Here is a 26,935-nt window from a genome sequence, read left to right on the forward strand (position 1 = left end):
CCCAATTCCCCGGCCGGTCCCTACCCATCCCCCGGCTGGTCCCTAGGTCCATACACCAGTCCCTATGTCCGTACACCAATCCCCCAGCCGGACCCTATGTCCGTACCCTAATCCCCCGGCCGGTCCCTATGTTCGTACCCTAATCCCCCGGCCGGTCCCTATGTCCGTACCCTAATCCCCCGGCCGGTCCCTATGTCCGTACCCTAATCCCCTGGCCGGTCCCTACCCCAATCCCCCGGCTGGTCCCTAGGTCCATACACCAGTCCCTATGTCCGTACACCAATCCCCCAGCCGGACCCTATGTCCGTACCCTAATCCCCCGGCCGGTCCCTACCCCAATCCCCCGGCTGGTCCCTAGGTCCATACACCAGTCCCTATGTCGCGTACACCAATCCCGGCCGGATCCCTGTGTTTGTGTGCCGATCCGCTAACTTGCTTGGGCTGCCGGCCGTCCTGTGTTTGTGTGCCGATCCCTCCGACGGTCCCTGTGTTTGTGTGCCGATCCCGCCCCCCGCCGGTCCCTGTGTTTGTGTGCCGATCCACTCCCCGCCGGTCCCTGTGTTTGTGTGCCGATCCCCCCGCCGGTCCCTGTGTTTGTGTGCCGATTCGCCCCCCCGCCGGTCCCTGTGTTTGTGTGCCGATCCCGCTACCGGCCGGGTCCTGTGTTTGTGTGCCGATCCCGTCCGCCGGTCCCTGTGTTTGTGTGCCGATCCCCCCGCCGGTCCCTGTGTTTGTGTGCCGATCGCCCGGCCGGTCCTGTGTTTGTGTGCCGATCCCCGTGCCGATCCCCCCGCCGGTCCCTGTGTTTGTGTGGCCGATCCCCCCGCCGGTCCCTGTGTTTGTGTGCCGATCCCCGTGCCGATCCCCCCGCCGGTCCCTGTGTTTGTGTGCCGATCCCCCGCCGGTCCCTGTGTTTTGTGTGCCGATCCCCGTGCCGATCCCATGCGATCCGCCGGTCCCTGTGTTTGTATGCCGATCGCCCCCCGCCGGTCCCTGTGTTTGTGTGCCGATCCCAGCCGTCCGCCGGTCCCTGTGTTTGTGTGCCGATCCCCCCGCGCGGTCCCTGTGTTTGTGTGCCGATACCCCCGCGGTCCCTGTGTTTGTGTGCCGATCCCCCCGCCGGTCCCTGTGTTTGTGTGCCGATCCCCCCGCCGGTCCCTGTGTTTGTGTGCCGATCCCCCCGCCGGTCCCTGTGTTTGTGTGCCGATCCCCCCGCCGGTCCCTGTGTTTGTGTGCCGATCCCCCTGCCGGTCATTGTAGGGGCCACAGCCATTTAAACCAGTGGAAGGAGCCAAAGAACAGGCACTGTGTGGCCCATATGAATGCATGGCTAATCAGTGTGGGACTGGCCCACCAGTATACCAGGAAAACTCCCGGGAGGCCCAGGTGTCAGTGGGCCCTCCTGCTCCTGCCCATTTGGCCTGTTTCATGGTCATTCCTTATTTCTGTATGGGAAGAGAGAGGAGAAACAGATGGAAGGATAGATGGAAGGATGGAAGGATAGATGGAAGGATAGATGGAAGGATAGACGGAAGGATAGACGGAAGGATAGATGGAAGGATGGAAGGATAGATGGAAGGATAGATGGAAGGATGGAAGGATAGATGGAAGGATAGATGGATAGATCGAAGGATAGATGGAAGGATGGAAGGATAGATGGAGAAATAGATGGAAGGATAGACGGAAGGATGGAAGGATAGATGGATAGATGGAAGGATAGATGGAAGGATAGACGGAAGGATGGAAGGATAGATGGAGAAATAGATGGAAGGATAGATGGAGAAATAGATGGAAGGATAGATGGAAGGATAGACGGAAGGATAGACGGAAGGATAGACGGAAGGATAGACGGAAGGATAGACGGAAGGATGGAAGGATAGACGGAAGGATGGAAGGATAGATGGAGAAATAGATGGAAGGATAGACGGAAGGATAGACGGAAGGATGGAAGGATAGACGGAAGGATAGACGGAAGGATAGACGGAAGGATAGACGGAAGGATAGACGGAAGGATAGACGGAAGGATGGAAGGATAGACGGAAGGATGGAAGGATAGACGGAAGGATAGACGGAAGGATGGAAGGATAGACGGAAGGATAGACGGAAGGATGGAAGGATAGACGGAAGGATAGACGGAAGGATAGATGGAAGGATAGACGGAAGGATGGAAGGATAGATGGAGAAATAGATGGAAGGATAGATGGAGAAATAGATGGAAGGATAGATGGAGAAATAGATGGAAGGATAGATGGAAGGATAGATGGAAGGATAGACGGAAGGATAGACGGAAGGATAGACGGAAGGATAGACGGAAGGATAGACGGAAGGATAGACGGAAGGATGGATGGAAGGATAGACGGAAGGATAGATGGAAGGATAGACGGAAGGATGGAAGGATAGATGGAGAAATAGATGGAAGGATAGATGGAGAAATAGATGGAAGGATAGATGGAGAAATAGATGGAAGGATAGATGGAAGGATAGATGGAAGGATAGACGGAAGGATAGACGGAAGGATAGACGGAAGGATAGACGGAAGGATGGAAGGATAGACGGAAGGATGGAAGGATAGATGGAGAAATAGATGGAAGGATAGACGGAAGGATAGACGGAAGGATGGAAGGATAGACGGAAGGATAGACGGAAGGATGGAAGGATAGACGGAAGGATGGAAGGATAGACGGAAGGATGGAAGGATAGACGGAAGGATAGACGGAAGGATGGAAGGATAGACGGAAGGATGGAAGGATAGACGGAAGGATAGACGGAAGGATGGAAGGATAGACGGAAGGATGGAAGGATAGACGGAAGGATAGACGGAAGGATGGAAGGATAGACGGAAGGATAGACGGAAGGATAGACGGAAGGATAGACGGAAGGATGGAAGGATAGACGGAAGGATAGACGGAAGGATGGAAGGATAGACGGAAGGATAGACGGAAGGATGGAAGGATAGACGGAAGGATAGACGGAAGGATGGAAGGATAGACGGAAGGATAGACGGAAGGATAGACGGAAGGATAGACGGAAGGATGGAAGGATAGACGGAAGGATGGAAGGATAGACGGAAGGATAGACGGAAGGATAGACGGAAGGATGGAAGGATAGACGGAAGGATAGACGGAAGGATGGAAGGATAGACGGAAGGATAGACGGAAGGATAGACGGAAGGATAGACGGAAGGATAGACGGAAGGATGGAAGGATAGACGGAAGGGTAGACGGAAGGATAGACGGAAGGATGGAAGGATAGACGGAAGGATAGACGGAAGGATAGACGGAAGGATGGAAGGATAGACGGAAGGATAGACGGAAGGATGGAAGGATAGACGGAAGGATAGACGGAAGGATAGACGGAAGGATAGACGGAAGGATAGACGGAAGGATAGACGGAAGGATGGAAGGATAGACGGAAGGATAGACGGAAGGATAGACGGAAGGATAGACGGAAGGATGGAAGGATAGACGGAAGGATAGACGGAAGGATGGAAGGATAGACGGAAGGATAGACGGAAGGATAGACGGAAGGATGGAAGGATAGACGGAAGGATAGACGGAAGGATAGACGGAAGGATAGACGGAAGGATAGACGGAAGGATGGAAGGATAGACGGAAGGATGGAAGGATGGAAGGATAGACGGAAGGATAGACGGAAGGATAGACGGAAGGATAGACGGAAGGATAGACGGAAGGATAGACCGAAGGATAGATGGAAGGATAGACGGATAGACGGAAGGATAGATGGAAGGATAGACGGAAGGATAGATATTAGCAGGGAAATAAATGAGACTGGGAGAATGAAGAGGTTGGGGGAGGAAAGGAGGGAGAGCAGGGCTAGGGTGTAAGGGTTACTGGGGGGCCCCTGGGGTCCCAGTCCGACACTGTGGCTAATGATTAGGAGCTAACATTACTGGCCCCCCATCTGCCCCGCCCCCTTCTCCTCCCCCCAGCCCCGCCCCCCAGCCCCCCATATATCAGGTGACAGTGGGTGCAGCTGTCAGTCTGAGGCCAATGAGCGGAACTGGGCCCCACACTGGGACTGGGGGGGCCCACACTGGGACTGGGGGGGCCCACACTGGGACTGGGGGGCCCCACACTGGGACTGGGGGGCCCCACACTGGGACTGGGGGGCCCCACACTGGGACTGGGGGGCCCCACACTGGGACTGGGGGGCCCCAGGGACCAATACACACAGGGGGGGGGGGTTTGGGATAATGGGGCGGATATTACACAGCCCCCCCTGCTCCCTATTTCGGGGTTTCTTTATGGGGGGCTCCTCTGTATGTTTCCCACATTCCCCGACCTATTGCCCCATTCCTTCCCATCCCATTCCCGGTTGTGCCAATATCCCGGCCCCTCCCATTCCCGGTTGTGCCAATCCCGGCCCCTCCCATTCCCGGTTGTGCCAATATCCCGGCCCCTCCCATTCCCGGTTGTGCCAATATCCCGGCCCCAGTTCCCCGGTACCTGCCCGCTCTGCCCCCGGCCAGTCTCCTTATTCTCACCCTTCTGACACGCCCCTTGCTCCTCTCTCCGCCGAAGCCCAGCCCCTCACCGCCAGGCTCCGCCTTCTCCTCTATCCCAAAGTCTTTCCAACCAATCCTTCCTCCCAATTATCTCCCGCCACGCCCACTGCAGCTATCTCCCTCAATCACTTCCCGCCCTCTCTCCTGAGCCCGCCCATGTGCCCCGCCCCCTGCTCCCAGCTCATATTTAGTGGGCGTGTCCTTCCTGTTTCTCCTTATCCATTCCCGCTGCCTGTCGGCGGCTCAGTTCTCACTTTACGGCTGCCCCCCCCCCCCGGGCCTCAGGGCGCTCTTTCCTTCCGCTCCTTCCGCTCCCATTGTGTTTCTGTGACTCCTGAGATTCTTGTGGGGAAGTTGGAGGCAGCAGGTATTTGTGTGGGGGGGGCACATGGGTCAGTTGGTTACACCTTTAGGCTGGGGGGGGGGGGCACATGGGTCAGTTGGTTACACCTTTAGGCTGGGGGGGGGCACATGGGTCAGTTGGTTACACCTTTAGGTCTGGGGGGGCACATGGGTCAGTTGGTTACACCTTTAGGCTGGGGGGGGGGCACATGGGTCAGTTGGTTACACCTTTAGGACGGGGGGGGGGGCACATGGGTCAGTTGGTTACACCTTTAGGCTGGGGGGGGGGGCACATGGGTCAGTTGGTTACACCTTTAGGCTGGGGGGGGGCACATGGGTCAGTTGGTTACACCTTTAGGCTGGGGGGGGGGCACATGGGTCAGTTGGTTACACCTTTAGGCTTGGGGGGGGGGGGGCACATGGGTCAGTTGGTTACACCTTTAGGCCCGTGGGGGGGGGGGGGCACATGGTCAGTTGGTTACACCTTTAGGCTGGGGGGGGGCACATGGGTCAGTTGGTTACACCTTTAGGCTGGGGGGGGGGGGGCACATGGGTCAGTTGGTTACACCTTTACTGGGGGCGGGGGCACATGGGTCAGTTGGTTACACCTTTAGGCTGGGGGGGGGCACATGGGTCAGTTGGTTACACCTTTAGGCTGGGGGGGGCACATGGGTCAGTTGGTTACACCTTTAGGCTTGGGGGGGGGCACATGGGTCAGTTGGTTACACCTTTAGGCTTGGGGGGGGCACATGGGTCAGTTGGTTACACCTTTAGGCTGGGGGCGGGGGGCACATGGGTCAGTTGGTTACACCTTTAGGCTGGGGGGGGGCACATGGGTCAGTTGGTTACACCTTTAGGCTGGGGGGGGGGGGCGAGGGGCACATGGGTCAGTTGGTTACACCTTTAGGCTGGGGGGGGGGGGCACATGGGTCAGTTGGTTACACCTTTAGGCAGGGGTGGGGCACATGGGTCAGTTGGTTACACCTTTAGGCAGGGGGGGGGCACATGGGTCAGTTGGTTACACCTTTAGGCTGGGGGGGGGGGCACATGGGTCAGTTGGTTACACCTTTAGGCTGGGGGGGCACATGGGTCAGTTGGTTACACCTTTAGGCTGGGGGGGGGGCCACATGGGTCAGTTGGTTACACTTTAGGCTGGGGGGGGGGGCACATGGGTCAGTTGGTTACACCTTTAGGCTGGGGGGGGGGCACGAGTGAGTCGGTGGCTGAAGAAGACAACATGAAGAAGAACAGAAAGATCATTCAGAACATGATTTTTTATTATGATATTTGCCCCTGGGGCAGTTGGCCACTGCCAGTAACGCCCCCCCCCACTAACACTGGTGTTTTGCCTTCTCACATCGCTTCGCGTTTTTGGCCAATTCTCCAATCAGCTTCCAGTATTCGCTGAACTTCATCTGTTTGTCATTGTTGGTGTCCAACTCCTTGATCTTGTCCTCCATATTCACCCCCTAGAGACACAGGGTCATTAGTCTCCTACATGCTCATTGGTCCGTTAGTTCTACCCAGTAGCTCCTCCCCACTTTTACTTCATATGGTATTACCCCTTAGATTGCAAGCTCTGAGCCTTCCTTATGGGTCAGTATTTGTATATATACACCCACCCAAAGTAGTGACCCAGTACAGAGCCTGTAGCTCCCTGTCTCACCACAAGGTGGCGCTAGGGCAATACTATGGGCAGCAGGCTCTCACCTCCAGGTAGTGGGGGAAGTTCTTCTTCACCAGCTCTGTAAATTCCCCCAATGAGAGGTTCTCCTGATCCGCGTCTTTCCTGGAGCAGTCATAGAAGGTCTGGACCAAGTCCCTGATACATTTCTCTGCGTGGGTCAGTTTGGTGGCAGACTGTTCAGCGGCCATTGTCCAACTGGGGCAGTAGGGTATTTGCACTAAGAAGGGGCAAGAGCAGCGGCTGAGAGACCGGGTAAAGAGAGAGACTCCCATAGAAGAGGATCATGAAACCATCTACCATATATAGTTATAGTCTCCCCCATGGGAAGCCATCTACTGGGGGCCCCCACAAGAAACCTTCCACCCTGCTCCTAAATGAGAGTTGGGGTAAAGATAAATAGATGAGATTAAAGTTAGGGGGTGAGTAATGGGGTAATAGAATTGGGGGGAGGTATGAAGGAAGGATGTGAACTGGTGGAGGTGAGTGGGGGGGAAAGATGAGAATTGGGGGGAGGTGAGTGGGGGAAATAGATGGTGATTGGGGGAAATAAATGGGAATGGGGAAGGTGAGTGGGGAAATAGATGGGAATGGGGGAGGTGAGTGGGGGAAATAGATGGAATGGGGGAAGGTGAGTGGGGATAAATAAATGGGAATTGGGGGGAGGTGAGTGGGGGAAATAGATGGGAATTGGGGGAAGGTGAGTGGGAAATAGATGGGAATGGGGGAAGGTGAGTGGGAAGGTGAGTGGGTAAATAGATGGGAATTGGGGGGAGGTGAGTGGGGGAAATAGATGGGAATTGGGGGGAGGTGAGTGGGGGAAATAGATGGGGAATTGGGGGAAGGTGAGTGGGGAAATAGATGGGAATTGGGGGAAGGTGAGTGGGGGAAATAGATGGGAATTGGGGGAAGGTGAGTGGGGGAAATAAATGGGAATTGGAGGAAATAGATGGGAATTGGGGGAGGTGAGTGGGGGGGAAAGATGAGAATTGGGGGGAGGTGAGTGGGGGAAATAAATGGGAATTGGGGGAAATAGATGGGAATTGGGGCAGGTTAGTGAGGGGAGATGATGAGGATTGGGGGGCAGGTTAGCTGAGGGGAGATGATGGGGATTGGGGGCAGGTTAGTGAGGGGAGATGATGAGGATTGGGGGGCAGGTTAGTGAGGGAGATGATGAGGATTGGGGGCAGGTTAGTGAGGGAGATGATGGGGATTGGGGGCAGGTTAGTGAGGGGAGATGATGAGGATTGGGGGCAGGTTAGTGAGGGGAGATGATGAGGATTGGGGGGCAGGTTAGTGAGGGGAGATGATGGGGATTGGGGGCAGGTTTTGGCGGATTGGGGCCAGGTTAGTGAGGGGAGATGATGAGGATTGGGGGCAGGTTAGTGAGGGGAGATGATGAGGATTGGGGGCAGGTTAGTGAGGGGAGATGATGGGGATTGGGGGCAGGTTAGTGAGGGGAGATGATGAGGATTGGGGGCAGGTTAGTGAGGGGAGATGATGAGGATTGGGGGCAGTTAGTGAGGGGAGATGATGAGGATTGGGGGCAGGTTAGTGAGGGGAGATGATGAGGATTGGGGGCAGGTTAGTGAGGGGAGATGATGAGGATTGGGGCAGGTTAGTGAGGGGAGATGATGAGGATTGGGGCAGGTTAGTGAGGGGAGATGATGAGGATTGGGGGCAGGTTAGTGAGGGGAGATGATGAGGATTGGGGGCAGGTTAGTGAGGGGAGATGATGAGGATTGGGGGGCAGGTTAGTGAGGGGAGATGATGAGGATTGGGGGCAGGTTAGTGAGGGGAGATGATGGGGATTGGGGGCAGGTTAGTGAGGGGAGATGATGGGGATTGGGGGCAGGTTAGTGAGGGGAGATGATGAGATTGGGGGCAGGTTAGTGAGGGGAGATGATGGGGATTGGGGGCAGGTTAGTGAGGGGAGATGATGAGGATGGGGGGCAGGTTAGTGAGGGGAGATGATGGGGATTGGGGGCAGGTTAGTGAGGGGAGATGATGGGGATTGGGGGGCAGGTTAGTGAGGGGAGATGATGGGGATTGGGGGGCAGGGTTAGTGAGGGAGATGATGAGGATTGGGGGCAGGTTAGTGAGGTGGAGATGATGAGGATTGGGGCAGGTAGTGAGGGGAGATGATGGGGATTGGGGGCAGGTTAGTGAGGGGAGATGATGGGGATTGGGGCAGGGTTAGTGAGGGGGAGATGATGGAGGGGATTGGGGGGCAGGTTAGTGAGGGGAGATGATGAGGATTGGGGGCAGGTTAGTGAGGGGAGATGATGAGGGATTGGGGGGCAGGTTAGTGAGGGAGATGATGGGGATTGGGGGCAGGTTAGTGAGGGGAGATGATGGGGATTGGGGGGCAGAGTTAGTGAGGGGAGATGATGAGGATTGGGGGGCAGGTTAGTGAGGGGGGAGATGATGAGGATGGGGGCAGGTTAGTGAGGGGAGATGATGAGGATTGGGGGGCAGGTTAGTGAGGGGAGATGATGAGGATGGGGGGCAGGTTAGTGAGGGGAGATGATGAGGATTGGGGGCAGGTTAGTGAGGGGAGATGATGAGGATTGGGGCAGGTTAGTGAGGGGAGATGATGAGGATTGGGGGCAGGTTAGTGAGGGAGATGATGGGGATTGGGGCAGGTTAGTGAGGGGAGATGATGGGGATTGGGGGCAGGTTAGTGAGGGGAGATGATGAGGATTGGGGGCAGGTTAGTGAGGGGAGATGATGGGGATTGGGGGGCAGGTTAGTGAGGGGAGATGATGGGGATTGGGGGCAGGTTAGTGAGGGGAGATGATGAGGATTGGGGGCAGGTTAGTGAGGGGAGATGATGAGGATTGGGGGCAGGTTAGTGAGGGGAGATGATGGGATTGGGGGCAGGTTAGTGAGGGGAGATGATGAGGATTGGGGGCAGGTTAGTGAGGGGAGATGATGGGGATTGGGGGCAGGTTAGTGAGGGGAGATGATGGGATTGGGGGCAGGTTAGTGAGGGGAGATGATGAGGATTGGGGGCAGGTTAGTGAGGGGAGATGATGAGGATTGGGGGCAGGTTAGTGAGGGGAGATGATGAGGATTGGGGGCAGGTTAGTGAGGGGAGATGATGAGGATTGGGGCAGGTTAGTGAGGGGAGATGATGAGGATTGGGGGCAGGTTAGTGAGGGGAGATGATGGGGATTGGGGGCAGGTTAGTGAGGGGAGATGATGAGGATTGGGGGCAGGTTAGTGAGGGGAGATGATGAGGATTGGGGGCAGGTTAGTGAGGGGAGATGATGAGGATTGGGGGCAGGTTAGTGAGGGGAGATGATGGGATTGGGGGCAGGTTAGTGAGGGGAGATGATGGGGATTGGGGGCAGGTTAGTGAGGGGAGATGATGAGGATTGGGGGCAGGTTAGTGAGGGGAGATGATGAGGATTGGGGGGCAGGTTAGTGAGGGGAGATGATGAGGATTGGGGGCAGGTTAGTGAGGGGAGATGATGGGGATTGGGGGGCAGGTTAGTGAGGGGAGATGATGAGGATTGGGGCAGGTTAGTGAGGGGAGATGATGGGGATTGGGGGCAGGTTAGTGAGGGGAGATGATGAGGATTGGGGGCAGGTTAGTGAGGGGAGATGATGAGGATTGGGGGCAGGTTAGTGAGGGGAGATGATGAGGATTGGGGGGTAGGTTAGTGAGGGGAGATGATGAGGATTGGGGGCAGGTTAGTGAGGGGAGATGATGAGGATTGGGGCAGGTTAGTGAGGGGAGATGATGAGGATTGGGGGCAGGTTAGTGAGGGGAGATGATGAGGATTGGGGGCAGGTTAGTGAGGGGAGATGATGAGGATTGGGGGCAGGTTAGTGAGGGGAGATGATGAGGATTGGGGGCAGGTTAGTGAGGGGAGATGATGAGGATTGGGGGCAGGATGAGAGTGAAATTCTGGGAGAGGGAGGTGGAGAGAGAAAGGGGTTGATGGGGGGCAGGTTAGACAGGGAGGGGGCCCCTGGAGAGAATAATGAATGGGGGAATGATACGAGATTGGGGGCAACACATTAGGGGGTGCAGGTGCCGGAGCTAAAGTGAGGGGAATTAGCACTGTATCCCCCCCAGTTGGGGCACTAGGGGGCAGGCTAGAGAGACAGGAGGGCAGTCCCCAACAGTTGCCCCTTAGGAGTAATACCTGTTTGCTGTTAGAGGTCCCAGGAGAGCCCGATACACAGTAGCGCAGGGAGATGCCCGGGATGCCAGACTGTACCGAGCGCAATGCCCCCCCAGTCATATAGACATGGGTGTAACTGCCCCACCCACTGGGTCTGGCACAAGAACAGCTTCTCCGTGTTCTGTCAAACTCGCTTGCCCACATTCATCCGTCACACTGTTGCCCTGCTTGGCCAGCCCCTGCCTGGTAACCCTTTGCTGGCATGGCAGAGACACGGGCACCTAACTAATATGAGGCATGGGCACCTAGCTACAGGGATACACTGGCACCCAGCTACAGGGATACACTGGCACCCAGCTACAGGGATACACTGGCACCCAGCTACAGGGATACACTGGCACCCAGCTACAGGGATACACGGGCACCCAGCTACAGGGATACACTGGCACCCAGCTACAGGGATACACTGGCACCCAGCTACAGGGATACACTGGCACCCAGCTACAGGGATACACGGGCACCCAGCTACAGGGATACAGTGGCACCTAGCTACAGGGATACACTGGCACCCAGCTACAGGGATACACGGGCACCTAGCTACAGGGATACACTGGCACCCAGCTACAGGGATACACGGGCACCCATCTACAGGGATACACGGGCACCCAGCTACAGGGATACACTGGCACCCAGCTACAGGGATACACGGGCACCCAGCTACAGGGATACACGGGCACCCATCTACAGGGATACACGGGCACCCAGCTACAGGGATACACTGGCACCCAGCTACAGGGATACACGGGCACCCAGCTACAGGATACACGGGCACCCAGCTACAGGGATACACTGGCACCCAGCTACAGGGATACACGGGCACCCAGCTACAGGGATACACGGGCACCCAGCTACAGGGATACACGGGCACCCAGCTACAGGGATACACGGGCACCCAGCTACAGGGATACACGGGCACCCAGCTACAGGGATACACGGGCACCCAGCTACAGGGATACACGGGCACCCAGCTACAGGGATACACGGGCACCCAGCTACAGGGATACACGGGCACCCAGCTACAGGGATACACGGGCACCCAGCTACAGGGATACACTGGCACCCAGCTACAGGGATACACTGGCACCCAGCTACAGGGATACACTGGCACCCAGCTACAGGGATACACTGGCACCCAGCTACAGGGATACACTGGCACCCAGCTACAGGGATACACTGGCACCCAGCTACAGGGATACACGGGCACCCAGCTACAGGGATACACGGCACCCAGCTACAGGGATACACGGGCACCCAGCTACAGGGATACACGGGCACCCAGCTACAGGGATACACTGGCACCCAGCTACAGGGATACACGGGCACCCAGCTACAGGGATACACTGGCACCCAGCTACAGGGATACACTGGCACCCAGCTACAGGGATACACGGGCACCCAGCTACAGGGATACACGGGCACCCAGCTACAGGGATACACTGGCACCCAGCTACAGGGATATATATAGGTGTATGGCAGGGCAGGGGTTAATTAAGAGAACTTGCTTGGGACATGTGTTGGGGGGGCTATTCAGCAGTAATTCCCCCACCCCCAATACTGGTCCCCCCCTGCCAGAGACAAACTTCAATCCAGACATACAGGAGCCCTGTGTATTCCGTTCCCCCCCCCCCCCCAAGCACCTTCTGACTGGCACGGCCCTATCAACAGCCTCATTGTATATTCTAGGAACCCACCCCCAAACAGGTATGTCCCCCCCCTTGTATAACCTACCCCTTCCTATAGTGGTACTGACATGTGCAACACACACTTCTTCCCCCCGTCCTGATCCACTGCACAAGGGTTAAATATACATAACAAATGTGATGGGATTGGTTACACTGGGGAAGGGGCAGTTAAGGGGGGGTCACTATATATAAATATATAAGGGGGGGGCAGTAATGAAATAGAGAAAGTACAGGGAAGAGCGACTAAGCTGATAAAGGGAATGGGCTCAGTTATGGGGAAAGGCTGGCCCAGTTGGGATTGGTTACACTGGGGAAGGGGCAGTTAAGGGGGGGCACTATATATAAATATATAAGGGGGGGCAGTAATGAAATAGAGAAAGTACAGGGAAGAGCGACTAAGCTGATAAAGGGAATGGGCTCAGTTATGGGGAAAGGCTGGCCCAGTTGGGATTGGTTACACTGGGGAAGGGGCAGTTAAGGGGGGGTCACTATATATAAATATATAAGGGGGGGGCAGTAATGAAATAGAGAAAGTACAGGGAAGAGCGACTAAGCTGATAAAGGGAATGGGCTCAGTTATGAGGAAAGGCTGGCCCAGTTGGGATTGGTTACACTGGGGGGGGGCAGTTAAGGGGGGGTCACTATATATAATATATAAGGGGGGGCAGTAATGAAATAGAGAAAGTACAGGGAAGAGCGACTAAGCTGATAAAGGGAATGGGCTCAGTTATGGGGAAAGGCTGGCCCAGTTGGGATTGGTTACACTGGGGGGGGGCAGTTAAGGGGGGGGGTCACTATATATAAATATATAAGGGGGGGCAGTAATGAAATAGAGAAAGTACAGGGAAGAGCGACTAAGCTGATAAAGGGAATGGGCTCAGTTATGGGGAAAGGCTGGCCCAGTTGGGATTGGTTACACTGGGGGGGGGGGGGGGGGGGGGGGCAGTTAAGGGGGGGGGGGTCACTATATATAAATATATAAGGGGGGGCAGTAATGAAATAGAGAAAGTACAGGGAAGAGCGACTAAGCTGATAAAGGGAATGGGCTCAGTTATGGGGAAAGGCTGGCCCAGTTGGGATTGGTTACACTGGGGGGGGGGCAGTTAAGGGGGGGGTCACTATATATAAGGGGGGGTAGGTGCATTGGGCAATCCCATAATGCAGTGCGTTACACAATCCCGGGGCCCCGGGGCAGGGCTACAGACAAGCTGTGACAGGGAGGTGACAATACCGGGGCCACGCCCGCACACTGTAGGGGTAATTATGGGCTCGGCACAGACTTCCTTATGTTTTTAGCCTGGAGGGGACGTAAAGGGCAAGTCAAGTGCAAAATAAAATGTTCAAAAAAGCACTTTTAGATGAATTCTGCACCTTGTGTAGTTGGTGAATGTGAATGCGCTATGGCAGCTCCTACCCCTAGAGCCACAGACACTTATATAATCTCCGTGCTGAGAAGCAATTGATGTGGATGAGTGGGACGTGGCTGCTCAGAAACCGGTGTAGTCAGCACAGCCCGGATACTGGTCTGGTTCTGGGGCTGCCCAGGGCCCCCCCTTTGGTACAAACACACAGAGCTGGATTTATTGGGGGCATTCGTGCCGGGCGGAATGGAACATTTCCCTCATTCCATGGAATTTCCAGTAAATCATAACAACTGCCATACCCCGATGTGGGCAGCAGGGGGCAGCACTAACAGCTACAATAACCTGCATTTAGCATTATATTCCCAGTTGCAGTTACCCTTTATTACTCCGGGGGAGGAGTTATCTCAGGGAGGGGCTGGCCCTGATGGAAATGGGGTCTATTGATCTCAGCTAGCACCCCATTCCGGTGGGGCTTTCTGGGCTGTTGGATTTAGCAATGGGTATGGTACTGCCCCATAATGCAATGGGGCAGCCCTCCTTCCATGCCCAGGGCATGAACTACTAGCCCACCAGTCATGTGGGTCCTCTGGGTGTTGGGCCCAGCTAACAAAATGGGGTCCCAATGAAAAAAAATGTCCCTTGCATGGATGGCCACACCCCTCATCTCTCCTGACGACGCCCTTTTTATGCCAAAACTCTGTCTACTCCCCCTCATGCTCCGCCCTTTCTATGAATCTCCACCTTTTTGTTTTGGGGCCCCCCTGACTGCAGTACCCCCTGATAATGGCCCTGCTCCTGCCTCCACAGGTGACATAGAAGCCACCAATCAGATTTATGCTTTTATTTTCCAACTCCTGATATGATGTTCAAACTTAACTGCTGATTGGCTGCATCTTTTGCAAGTGCACTAGGGTAATTTTTTACCCAATGGGGAGGAAGGGGGCCCTGGTCCCTTTGCATAGGGGGTCAGTTACATTACTGTTTGTTTTGGATAGAGCAGCCCTGCCCCTCCCAAGGGGTATTTCTCCCCTTTTCATAAATACACCCCCCCGCCCACAATTCCATTGGTGCCAAGCTACAGATTTTCTCCCCAATTTACCCCCAAAAAGAAGGATCCGTGGATCGTTTTGCTTTGTTTTTATTCAATAGAACAGTCACTTATTTACCCCCCACCCCCCCGGCCCAGTCTCCTCTCTCTCTGGAACCAGCTCATTTCTTCTTCTTGTCTTTCAGCTCTTTCTGTTTTGCCTTGGCCAGTTCTCCAATCAGCTTCCAGTACTCTGCAAAATTCAGCTCGTTGTCCTTGTTAATGTCCAGCTCCTTCAGCCTGTCCTCTAGGGGCACATCCTGGGGGGGCAGAATCAGAACCAAAATCAGATCATTGACCCCAGAACCCACAGCAGATAAATACAGTGCCAATTCCATGTATAATACCCCAGAACCCACAGCAGGATAAATACAGTGCCAATTCCATGTATAATACCCCAGAACCCACAGCGGGATAAATACAGTGCCAATTCCATGTATAATACCCCAGAACCCACAGCAGGATAAATACAGTGCCAATTCCATGTATAATACCCCAGAACCCACAGCGGGATAAATACAGTGCCAATTCCATGTATAATACCCCAGAACCCACAGCAGGATAAATACAGTGCCAATTCCATGTATAATACCCCAGAACCCACAGCGGGATAAATACAGTGCCAATTCCATGTATAATACCCCAGAACCCACAGCAGGATAAATACAGTGCCAATTCCATGTATAATACCCCAGAACCCACAGCAGATAAATACAGCGCCAATTCCATGTATAATACCCCAGAACCCACAGCAGGATAAATACAGTGCCAATTCCATGTATAATACCCAGAACCCACAGCGGGATAAATACAGTGCCAATTCCATGTATAATACCCCAGAACCCACAGCAGATAAATACAGTGCCAATTCCATGTATAATACCCCAGAACCCACAGCGGGATAAATACAGTGCCAATTCCATGTATAATACCCCAGAACCCACAGCAGGATAAATACAGTGCCAATTCCATGTATAATACCCCAGAACCCACAGCAGATAAATACAGCACCAATTCCATGTATAATACCCCAGAACCCACAGCGGGATAAATACAGTGCCAATTCCATGTATAATACCCCAGAACCCACAGCAGATAAATACAGTGCCAATTCCATGTATAATACCCAGAACCCACAGCAGGATAAATACAGGGCCAATTCCATGTATAATACCCCAGAACCCACAGCAGATAAATACAGTGCCAATTCCATGTATAATACCCCAGAACCCACAGCGGGATAAATACAGCGCCAATTCCATGTATAATACCCCAGAACCCACAGCGGGATAAATACAGTGCCAATTCCATGTATAATACCCCAGAACCCACAGCAGGATAAATACAGTGCCAATTCCATGTATAATACCCCAGAACCCACAGCAGATAAATACAGCGCCAATTCCATGTATAATACCCCAGAACCCACAGCAGGATAAATACAGTGCCAATTCCATGTATAATACCCCAGAACCCACAGCAGATAAATACAGTGCCAATTCCATGTATAATACCCCAGAACCCACAGCAGATAAATACAGTGCCAATTCCATGTATAATACCCCAGAACCCACAGCAGATAAATACAGTGCCAATTCCATGTATAATACCCCAGAACCCACAGCAGATAAATACAGTGCCAATTCCATGTATAATACCCCAGAACCCACAGCAGGATAAATACAGTGCCAATTCCATGTATAATACCCCAGAACCCACAGCAGGATAAATATAGTGCCAATTCCATGTATAATACCCCAGAACCCACAGCAGATAAATACAGAGCCAATTCCATGTATAATACCCCAGAACCCACAGCAGATAAATACAGTGCCAATTCCATGTATAATACCCCAGAACCCACAGCAGATAAATACAGTGCCAATTCCATGTATAATACCCCAGAACCCACAGCGGGATAAATACAGTGCCAATTCCATGTATAATACCCCAGAACCCACAGCAGATAAATACAGTGCCAATTCCATGTATAATACCCCAGAACCCACAGCGGGATAAATACAGTGCCAATTCCATGTATAATACCCCAGAACCCACAGCGGGATAAATACAGTGCCAATTCCATGTATAATACCCCAGAACCCACAGCGGGATAAATACAGTGCCAATTCCATGTATAATACCCCAGAACCCACAGCGGGATAAATACAGTGCCAATTCCATGTATAATACCCCAGAACCCACAGCGGGATAAATACAGTGCCAATTCCATGTATAATACCCCAGAACCCACAGCAGGATAAATACAGTGCCAATTCCATGTATAATACCCCAGAACCCACAGCGGGATAAATACAGTGCCAATTCCATGTATAATACCCCAGAACCCACAGCAGGATAAATACAGTGCCAATTCCATGTATAATACCCCAGAACCCACAGCGGGATAAATACAGTGCCAATTCCATGTATAATACCCCAGAACCCACAGCAGATAAATACAGTGCCAATTCCATGTATAATACCCCAGAACCCACAGCAGGATAAATACAGTGCCAATTCCATGTATAATACCCCAGAACCCACAGCAGGATAAATACAGTGCCAATTCCATGTATAATACCCCAGAACCCACAGCAGATAAATACAGTGCCAATTCCATGTATAATACCCCAGAACCCACAGCAGGATAAATACAGTGCCAATTCCATGTATAATACCCCAGAACCCACAGCAGATAAATACAGTGCCAATTCCATGTATAATACCCCAGAACCCACAGCAGATAAATACAGTGCCAATTCCATGTATAATACCCCAGAACCCACAGCAGGATAAATACAGTGCCAATTCCATGTATAATACCCCAGAACCCACAGCAGGATAAATACAGTGCCAATTCCATGTATAATACCCCAGAACCCACAGCAGATAAATACAGTGCCAATTCCATGTATAATACCCCAGAACCCACAGCAGGATAAATACAGTGCCAATTCCATGTATAATACCCCAGAACCCACAGCAGATAAATACAGTGCCAATTCCATGTATAATACCCCAGAACCCACAGCAGATAAATACAGTGCCAATTCCATGTATAATATTTGGGGCCTGGGGTGACTTCATTGTGATTACCCCTGCCTAGAGCTTGTCCCCTACACCCACAGATATATAATTAGCCCAGTGCTTGCTGGCACCCCCATGTGGCAGAGTGAGGGCACTACCCTACTGTAGTCTCGTACCTGTGAGAGTTGAGGAAGCTCCTCATTTAACAGTTTGTTGAACTCCTCGGAGGTGAGTGTCTCTCCTTTGCCCTCTTCCCCCGCGTGTTTATAGAAGGAGGCAACTATGGTCACGATGGCCTGTTCCACCTCGCTCTGTCCCTCAGCCATTTCTTATCTGCAATAGAGAGAGAAATCAATGGGGGTATAAGGCCTGGGAGAGACTTAGGGAGTCAAGGGAAAAGGGCAGAGAGAATTGGGTTAGGGAGAGAAACCACCCTGCAGGAGGCGGAGTCACGGGGGGGGTCTAAGTTAGGGAACTGTCCTACAGGTAAGGGAATGGGTCATTGGGAAAAGGGGCTAGGGTCAGGGTTAGGGGAGAGGCAGTAAGTCAGGGGTAGGGGCAGTAAGTCAGGGATAGGGGCAGTAAGTCAGGGGGAGAGGCAGTAAGTCAGGGGGAGAGGCAGTAAGTCAGGGGGAGAGGCAGTATGTCCAGGGGAGAGGCAGTAAGTAAGTCAGGTTTAGGGGTAGTAAGTTAGGGTTAGGGGCAGTAAGTAAGTAAGTCAGGTTTAGGGGTAGTAAGTCAGGGGTAGAAGCAGTAAATAAGTAATTCAGGGGGAAAGACAGTAAGTAAGTCAGGGGTAGGAGCAGTAAGTAAGTCAGGAGTAGGGGCAGTAAGTCAGGGGTAGAGGCAGTAAGTAAGTAAGTCAGGGGTAGGGGCAGTAAGTCAGGGGTAGAGGCAGTAAGTAAGTCAGGAGTAGGGGCAGTAAGTCAGGGGTATGGGCAGTAAGTCAGGGGTAGAGGCAGTAAGTAAGTCAGGGGTAGAGGCAGTAAGTAAGTCAGGAGTAGGGGCAGTAAGTCAGGGGTAGAGGCAGTAAGTAAGTCAGGGGTAGAGGCAGTAAGTAAGTCAGGAGTAGGGGCAGTAAGTCAGGGGTAGAGGCAGTAAGTAAGTCAGGGGTAGAGGCAGTAAGTAAGTCAGGGGTAGGGGCAGTAAATAAGTCAGGGGTAGGGGCAGTAAGTAAGTCAGGGGTAGGGGCAGTAAGTAAGTCATAGGTAGAGGCAGTAAGTAAGTCAGGAGTAGGGGCAGTAAGTCAGGGGTAGAGGCAGTAAGTAAGTCAGGGGTAGAGGCAGTAAGTAAGTCAGGGGTAGAGGCAGTAAGTAAGTCAGGGGTAGAGGCAGTAAGTAAGTCAGGGGTAGGGGCAGTAAGTAAGTCAGGGGTAGAGGCAGTAAGTAAGTCAGGAGTAGGGGCAGTAAGTCAGGGGTAGAGGCAGTAAGTAAGTCAGGGGTAGAGGCAGTAAGTAAGTCAGGGGTAGAGGCAGTAAGTAAGTCAGGGGTAGGGGCAGTAAGTCAGGGGTAGGGGCAGTAAGTAAGTCAGGGGTAGAGGCAGTAAGTAAGTCAGGGGTAGGGGCAGTAAATAAGTCAGGGGTAGAGGCAGTAAGTAAGTCAGGGGTAGGGGCAGTAAGTAAGTCAGGGGTAGAGGCAGTAAGTAAGTCAGGGGTAGGGGCAGTAAGTAAGTCAGGGGTAGGGGCAGTAAGTAAGTCAGGGGTAGGGGCAGTAAGTAAGTCAGGGGTAGGGGCAGTAAGTAAGTCAGGGGTAGGGGCAGTAAGTAAGTCAGGGGTAGGGGCAGTAAGTAAGTCAGGGGTAGGGGCAGTAAGTCAGGGAGAGAGTGGAGGCAGAACAGGTTAGGGGTCAGCCCGCAGTAAGGTAGGTAACTTACCAGTTCGGTGGAGGTGTCTGGCAGTAAGGAGACCCAGGAAAGCACTGTCCCTTCACTACTGACCCCCCTACTTACATAGGCAGCAGATTGTGGGACCCACCCCTTGGGCCTGGCTCTAGAACAGCACCTCTGTGTTCTGTGTGTGACCCACCCTAATTCCTGCCCCGCCACTCACAGTGCTGCCTTTCTGGCCCCTTCCCCAAACTGCCGTCTTTGTGTTGGCAGCCCCCTTTGTAGCCACCAGCAGAGACTTGGGCACCTGGCAACTTGTCACCCCCCCACGGCACTAAGTGGCGCCTTCCTAGCGCCCCCCCCCCTGAGCCCCACAATCTCCTGTATAAACTGCTCAGGGGCACAGACCCCCTTCTGCATTACACTGTACATGATAATAAAACTTTTGGGGTGTCACAGGGGAATAAAGTGTTAAAACTACAGAGCAAACAGGCACTGCCACTATTGGGGGGCTCAGGGGGTATGGGGGTGCCAGTGACTATTATTATTATACATCTCATACCCACAGTTTCAGGGGGGCCTAAAATAAATGAGTTTGCAGCGGGGCCCACTCACATGTGAACGGGATGGGGGAAGTGTTTTATGTTGCACCCCATTTTTCATCAGGCTGTTTGTACTTCCATGCCCCCCCCCCCCCTCTTTCCATAGGTAAAGCTGCTCTAAAGTTTCTGCATCACGTATATGCTACAATACCCATGATCCCCTGCTGTAACTCAGGTAGGAGATTTTCAACCAGGAAGTGAGAGGTGCCCTGGATAAAGGTTCCCCCAGTAGGTAAGTCAGGGGTAGGGGCAGTAAGTAAGTAAGTCAGGGGTAGGGGTAGTAAGTCAGGGTTAGGGGCAGTAAGTAAGTCAGGTTTAGGGGTAGTAATTCACAGGGAAAGACAGTAAGTCAGGGGTAGGAGCAGTAAGTCAGGGGGAGAGGCAGTAAGTCAGGGATAGGGGCAGTAAGTCAGGGGTAGGAGCAGTAAGTAAGGGGTAGGAGCAGTAAGTCAGGGATAGGGGCAGTAAGTCAGGGGGAGAGGCAGTAAGTCAGGGATAGGGGTAGTAAGTCAGGGGGAAAGACAGTAAGTAAGGGGTAGGGGCAGTAAGTCAGGGGGAGAGGCAGTAAGTCAGGGATAGGGGTAGTAAGTCAGGGGGAGAGGCAGTAAGTCAGGGATAGGGGTAGTAAGTCAGGGGGAAAGACAGTAAGTAAGGGGTAGGGGCAGTAAGTCAGGGGGAGAGGCAGTAAGTCAGGGATAGGGGTAGTAAGTCAGGGGGAGAGGCAGTAAGTAAGGGGTAGGAGCAGTAAGTCAGGGATAGGGGCAGTAAGTCAGGAGTTGGGGCAGTAATTAAGTTACCCCATCAGGCTGTTTCCTGGAGATTATCAACCAGGAAGTGAGAGGTGCCCTGGATAAAGGTTCCCCCAGTCAGGAGGCTGTGAATAAGCCACTAAGTGAATACAATAGTACTTACTGTAACAAGGTATGGAAACATCTGCAGAATTCTTTGCCCTATTCATTAACCCCACCCCACCCCCTGAAACCCTGTGCCACCCACCTTCCAGCTATGCATTCTGGGAAGGGGGGGAACAACACTCACCCTGTTCCTGACAGACTCAGTGATGTCACTGGCACTCTGATGGCCTCTCATTGGAGGAAGGTGGCTGCCATTATAGTTTGATAACCAGGAAGTTGGACAGTTAAACCATACAGGTTACTGTGGGGCTCCCCCAAACTCCATTCCACAATCCGTTCCAATACAAAGAGCTCATTTACCCCCAGGGCAGGGCTGCTAGGGTAGGGAATGCTCAGGGGCTGCTGGTCCGGGAGAAAGGAGGCCTAGTGTCTTCCCCACACTCAGACGTTTGTTTGGGACCTTTGTGCTGGGAGGGAGGTGTCAGGGAGTTGGGGGGTGTGATTGCTGGGAGTTTCCGGCTGGCAGGGTGGTTATACCCCCAGTCTGAGCAGCAGAGGGCAGCAGAGTAGCCGTGCCACTAACCCCTGGGGCACGATCACCGCAGCTGCTCTCCTGTGGGTTGGGCAGAAAAATATTCTTTCCATCAGTAGATTCCTATATTATTATTATTATTAACATTTATTTATAAAGCGCCAACATATTCCGCAGCGCTGTACAATAAGTTATAGGGAATAGTATATATAATATAGGGGCGCAGCCTTGCGAGGGGGACACTTGTATGTATGTGTATATCTTTATTTATAAAGTGCTACTTATGTACGCAGCGCTGTACAGTAGGATACAGTAATACAAACAGGGGGTTAAGATAATAGATAAATATAAAGTATTACAATAAAGACAAATAAATAAGATACAGTTGCAATAAGAGTCAAAAACACAAGAGGATGGAGGTCCCTGCCCCGTAGAGCTTACAATCTATATGGGAGGGTAGCATGTCCATGCTAGGCATGTTATGGTACAGCCAGGGGCCCCCAAAACTCCCCTGGAACTTGGGGTCCCTGGCATTAATCTTTCATGGTGTGTATGAGGGATGTTCCTTCCGTCTGCTGGCAAATCTCTGAAATGTGTTCCAAAGGAGCTTACAATCTAGTTATATAAGGTTAGAGCCTGTCCCAAAGAGCTCACACTCTAGTGGTATAATAGGAGACCCTGTCCCAAGGAGCTTACACTCTAGTGGTATAATGGGAGACCCTGCCCCAAGGAGCTTACACTCTAGTGGTATAATGGGAGACCCTGCCCCAAGGAGCTTACACTCTAGTGGTATAATAGGAGACCCTGTCCCAAGGAGCTTACACTCTAGTGGTATAATGGGAGACCCTGTCCCAAGGAGCTTACACTCTAGTGGTATAATGGGAGACCCTGCCCCAAGGAGCTTACACTCTAGTGGTATAATGGGAGACCCTGTCCCAAGGAGCTTACACTCTAGTGGTATAATGGGAGACCCTGCCCCAAGGAGCTTACACTCTAGTGGTATAATGGGAGGCCCTGCCCCAAGGAGCTTACACTCTAGTGGTATAATGGGAGGCCCTGCCCCAAGGAGCTTACACTCTAGTGGTATAATGGGAGGCCCTGTCCCAAGGAGCTTACACTCTAGTGGTATAATGAGAGGCCCTGCCCCAAGGAGCTTACACTCTAGTGGTATAATGGGAGGCCCTGTCCCAAGGAGCTTACACTCTAGTGGTATAATGGGAGACCCTGCCCCAAGGAGCTTACACTCTAGTGGTATAATGGGAGGCCCTGTCCCAAGGAGCTTACACTCTAGTGGTATAATGGGAGGCCCTGCCCCAAGGAGCTTACACTCTAGTGGTATAATGGGAGACCCAGTCCCAAGGAGCTTACACTCTAGTGGTATAATGGGAGACCCTGCCCCAAGGAGCTTACACTCTAGTGGTATAATGGGGGCCCTGTCCCAAGGAGCTTACACTCTAGTGGTATAATGGGAGACCTTGGCCCAAGGAGCTCACACTCTATGGGTATAATGGGAGACCTTGCCCCAAGGAGTTTACACTCTAGCGGTATAATGGGAGGCCCTGCCCCAAGGAGCTTACACTCTAGTGGTATAATGGGAGACCCTGCCCCAAGGAGCTTACACTCTAGTGGTATAATGGGGGCCCTGTCCCAAGGAGCTTACACTCTAGTGGTATAATGGGAGACCTTGGCCCAAGGAGCTCACACTCTATGGGTATAATGGGAGACCTTGCCCCAAGGAGTTTACACTCTAGTGGTATAATGGGAGGCCCTGCCCCAAGGAGCTTACACTCTAGTGGTATAATGGGAGGCCCTGCCCCAAGGAGCTTACACTCTAGTGGTATAATGGGAGGCCCTGTCCCAAGGAGCTTACACTCTAGTGGTATAAGGGGAGACCTTGTTTCAGGGGGCTTACACTCTAGTGGTATAATGGGAGACCCTGTCCCAAGGAGCTTACACTCTAGTGGTATAATGGGAGGCCCTGCCCCAAGGAGCTTACACTCTAGTGGTATAATGGGAGACCCTGTCCCAAGGAGCTTACACTCTAGTGGTATAATGGGAGGCCCTGCCCCAAGGAGCCTACACTCTAGTGGTATAATGGGAGACCCTGTCCCAAGGAGCTTACACTCTAGTGGTATAATGGGAGACCCTGTCGCAAGGAGCTTACACTCTAGTGGTATAATGGGAGACCCTGTCCCAAGGAGCTTACACTCTAGTGGTATAATGGGAGGCACTGTCCCAAGGAGCTTACACTCTAGTGGTATAATGGGAGATCCTGTCCCAAGGAGCTTACACTCTAGTGGTATAATGGGAGGCCCTGCCCCAAGGAGCTTACACTCTAGTGGTATAATGGGAGGCCCTGCCCCAAGGAGCTTACACTCTAGTGGTATAATGGGAGACCATGTCCCATGGAGCTTACACTCTAGTGGTATAATGGGAGACCCAGTCCCAAGGAGCTTACACTCTAGTGGTATAATGGGAGACCCTGTCCCAAGGAGCTTACACTCTAGTGGTATAATGGGAGACCATGTCCCATGGAGCTTACACTCTAGTGGTATAATGGGAGGCCCTGCCCCAAGGAGCTTACACTCTAGTGGTATAATGGGAGGCCCTGTCCCAAGGAGCTTACACTCTAGTGGTATAATGGGAGACCATGTCCCATGGAGCGTACACTCTAGTGGTATAATGGGAGGCCCTGCCCCAAGGAGCTTACACTCTAGTGGTATAATGGGAGGCCCTGTCCCAAGGAGCTTACACTCTAGTGGTATAATGGGAGACCCTGCCCCAAGGAGCTTACACTCTAGTGGTATAATGGGAGGCCCTGCCCCAAGGAGCTTACACTCTAGTGGTATAATGGGAGGCCCTGCCCCAAGGAGCTTACACTCTAGTGGTATAATGGGAAACCCTGCCCCAAGGAGCTTACACTCTAGTGGTATAATGGGAAACCCTGCCCCAAGGAGCTTACACTCTAGTGGTATAATGGGAGACCCAGTCCCAAGGAGCTTACACTCTAGTGGTATAATGGGAGGCCTGTTCCCAAGGAGCTTACACTCTAGTGGTATAATGGGAGGCCTGTTCCCAAGGAGCTTACACTCTAGTGGTATAATGGGAGGCCCTGCCCCAAGGAGCTTACACTCTAGTGGTATAATGGGAAACCCAGTCCCAAGGAGCTTACACTCTAGTGGTATAATGGGAGGCCTGTTCCCAAGGAGCTTACACTCTAGTGGTATAATAGGAGGCCTGTTCCCAAGGAGCTTACACTCTAGTGGTATAATGGGAGGCCCTGCCCCTAGGAGCTTACACTCTAGTGGTATAATGGGAGACCCTGCCCCTAGGAGATTACACTCTAGCAGTATAATTACAGAGTTTGTGCCTAGAAGCCGGCAGTGTTATGATACCAGTTGGATAAGAGCCAAAGAGTGATGCCTTTGTGAGGGAAAATGTCATTACTGGCAGGAGCAACACTATCGCTGAGCTATTATATTTTTTTATTGTCAGCTCCGTTCCCCATCTGTAGGGTTTGTTTCCCCTTAGGGCTCATATATGATGTAGGATTTAGCTACATTACAGTCAACGCCTTCCCCTCCCCATAGATCCTGGAAAGTTCTTTAACAAGCTTCCACTCGGGAGTCCAGTTTCGGCCGTCTCCATGGCAATGATCCAGAGGTCCACAATGGCGAGCTGGAAATAGAGCACTGATATTGGAGAGCCTCGTGCCTCTTTGTTTTGGAGGTAATGGATACCCCGCTGGGAGGAGAAATCGGCTGCCAGGTAGACGGCAGTGGGCAGACAGCAGTATTTATGCCCAGTCCCCCAATGAGCTGGAGTTGGACGAGGGCAACCGCAAGAGATTTGGTGCGTTGGGTGCTCTGGAGGATTCAACTCAACACTTGGCCAAGGCTGAGTTCCACTTCTAATCCTGGTGGCCTTGCCATTGACTTTTGGGTGCAAATCTGTCTGTCTATCTATCTATCTATCTATCTATCTCTATCTATCTCCATCCACCCATCGTATTCTTCCTCTTTCAACATCTCCTCTTGATTCAAGTCCACATCAAACCTCATTGAACCAGAGCTAAGCTTGTCCAATTCATTTTCAGGCCCCTGGATAACTCCTACTGACTCCTAACTCCTTCTGCCCACCGGCCCTGATTTACCCATTCAGCCATGAGTTCTAAACTGGTACAGGCTATAGAGACGCTGATCTCCGTCTTCCACACCTACTCCGGACGGGAAGGAGACAAGTGCAAACTGAGCAAAAGGGAAATGAGGGACCTGATACAGAACGAGCTTGCAGAGTATCTCGAGGTAAGAACCTGGTAATTTAGTAACGTGTTTATGGGTTGGTTCCTCCAAGGCCCTAAGTGTCCTGATGACAGTGACGATCGGTCCTTCCTGGACCCAAAGTGCGCTAATGTTACTTACATGTTTATGGGTCAGTCCTTCATTGAAGGATGTGTAAAGTGAAAATGGGTGAACCAGTAGTTGGTTTGGAGAAGTTCCAGGAAAAGACTTATAGGGTTAGGATGGTGGCCAAGTGTTTAGGTCTGGGTTTTAAGTGAAATTTTATGGCCTGGAGGTTATGGGTCTAAATGGGCCAGGGGGGATCCCTCAGGATAGGTGCAGCCTGAAGTTCTGGATGTGGGAGTGTGAAGAAAAGGTAGGTGATGAGGAGGAGGAAGTCATATGTTGAGTGAAAGCTCCATCTGGTACATTGATGTAACTGACTAGGAGAATTCTATGTATGGCAAGAGAGGGGCAGAACTTGGGGAGAGGTGGAGAAATAAGGGAAATAGAGAATAAAATACAAACTGAGATGTTGTCCCTGGCTCTCCAGACCCAGAAAGATGCCATGCCCGTGGACAAGATCATGAGCGAGTTAGACGAGAACGGAGACGGCGAGGTGGACTTCCAAGAATTTGTGATCCTGGTGGCGTCCCTGACCGTGGCGTGTAATTCTTTCTTCAACCAGGAAAACTGACACTGTTCGGGGGTGGGAGTGGGTTGGGGCTCTCTGCCAGGACATGATGCATGCTGGGATACCACATCATCATAGAACCTTTGTTTCTGATTAAACATGACAAATACACTGTTCTTGGCTCAGATCTCTTTTCTTTTATGAGATGTTCCTAGAATGCACAAGGAGTCCAGAAGCCACCCTGTTGTACCCAGCATGGTCCTGGTTGGCTTTGGGTAGGCCAACTGCTCCAATACCAA

At 52.5% G+C, this 26,935-nt stretch overlaps 4 protein-coding genes across 11 annotated transcripts in view; 1 reads left to right on the forward strand and 3 right to left on the reverse strand.

The window, feature by feature from the left end:
• s100a16 (S100 calcium binding protein A16) overlaps positions 1-4,593 on the reverse strand; it is a 33,204-nt gene extending 28,611 nt beyond the window's left edge. For 2 of the 4 annotated variants that reach the window (XR_004219797.1, XM_031891587.1), the window contains exon 1: positions 4,467-4,557. The gene's annotated coding sequence lies outside the window, so the exon portion shown is untranslated. Of the gene's footprint in view, positions 1-4,466 lie in introns of all 4 variants that reach the window. The other 2 variants (XM_031891589.1, XM_031891588.1) reach the window with 2 other exon arrangements.
• Positions 4,594-4,830: 237 nt separating this feature from the next.
• s100a1 (S100 calcium binding protein A1) lies at positions 4,831-26,812 on the forward strand. 3 transcript variants are annotated; one of them, XM_031891672.1, is made up of 3 exons: positions 4,831-4,892; positions 25,819-26,026; positions 26,556-26,812. In XM_031891672.1, the coding sequence occupies exons 2-3, from the start codon at positions 25,886-25,888 to the stop codon at positions 26,697-26,699; spliced, it is 285 nt and encodes a 94-aa protein (XP_031747532.1). In that variant the 5' UTR covers positions 4,831-4,892; positions 25,819-25,885; the 3' UTR covers positions 26,700-26,812. The 3 variants fall into 3 exon arrangements, with proteins under 3 accessions (XP_031747532.1, XP_031747531.1, XP_004920660.1); XM_031891671.1 differs by lacking the exon at positions 4,831-4,892 and adding an exon at positions 25,051-25,451; XM_004920603.4 differs by lacking the exon at positions 4,831-4,892 and adding an exon at positions 25,464-25,574.
• LOC116406777 (protein S100-A13-like) lies at positions 6,122-10,817 on the reverse strand. Its single transcript, XM_031891666.1, has 3 exons — positions 10,709-10,817; positions 6,578-6,771; positions 6,122-6,336 (listed from the first exon to the last, which is right to left on the reverse strand). Exons 2-3 carry the CDS (start codon positions 6,740-6,742, stop codon positions 6,199-6,201), a joined length of 303 nt encoding a protein of 100 aa, XP_031747526.1. The 5' UTR covers positions 6,743-6,771; positions 10,709-10,817; the 3' UTR covers positions 6,122-6,198.
• s100a13 (S100 calcium binding protein A13) lies at positions 14,916-21,675 on the reverse strand. Of its 3 annotated transcripts, none has more exons than XM_031891667.1 (3): positions 21,375-21,675; positions 18,087-18,243; positions 14,916-15,140 (listed from the first exon to the last, which is right to left on the reverse strand). In XM_031891667.1, the coding sequence occupies exons 2-3, from the start codon at positions 18,234-18,236 to the stop codon at positions 15,003-15,005; spliced, it is 288 nt and encodes a 95-aa protein (XP_031747527.1). In that variant the 5' UTR covers positions 18,237-18,243; positions 21,375-21,675; the 3' UTR covers positions 14,916-15,002. The 3 variants fall into 3 exon arrangements, with proteins under 3 accessions (XP_031747527.1, XP_031747530.1, XP_031747529.1); XM_031891670.1 differs by lacking the exon at positions 21,375-21,675 and adding an exon at positions 21,249-21,326; XM_031891669.1 differs by lacking the exon at positions 21,375-21,675 and adding an exon at positions 19,783-19,885.
• Positions 26,813-26,935: the final 123 nt, after the last annotated feature.

The sequence above is a fragment of the Xenopus tropicalis genome, chromosome 8, assembly GCF_000004195.4.
Source record: "Xenopus tropicalis strain Nigerian chromosome 8, UCB_Xtro_10.0, whole genome shotgun sequence".
Taxonomy (NCBI): Eukaryota; Metazoa; Chordata; class Amphibia; order Anura; family Pipidae; genus Xenopus; species Xenopus tropicalis.

Coding starts and splice junctions, on each gene's coding strand:
- LOC116406777 (XM_031891666.1), bottom strand. CDS start 6,742: ATGGCCGCTGAACAGTCTGCCACCAAACTGACCCACGCAGAGAAATGT. Junction 6,337..6,577: donor ACTTCCCCCACTACCTGGAG/GTGAGAGCCTGC, acceptor CTGTGTCTCTAG/GGGGTGAATATGGAGGACAA.
- s100a13 (XM_031891667.1), bottom strand. CDS start 18,236: ATGGCTGAGGGACAGAGCGAGGTGGAACAGGCCATCGTGACCATAGTT. Junction 15,141..18,086: donor AGCTTCCTCAACTCTCACAG/GTACGAGACTAC, acceptor CTGCCCCCCCAG/GATGTGCCCCTAGAGGACAG.
- s100a1 (XM_031891672.1), top strand. CDS start 25,886: ATGAGTTCTAAACTGGTACAGGCTATAGAGACGCTGATCTCCGTCTTC. Junction 26,027..26,555: donor AGCTTGCAGAGTATCTCGAG/GTAAGAACCTGG, acceptor CTGGCTCTCCAG/ACCCAGAAAGATGCCATGCC.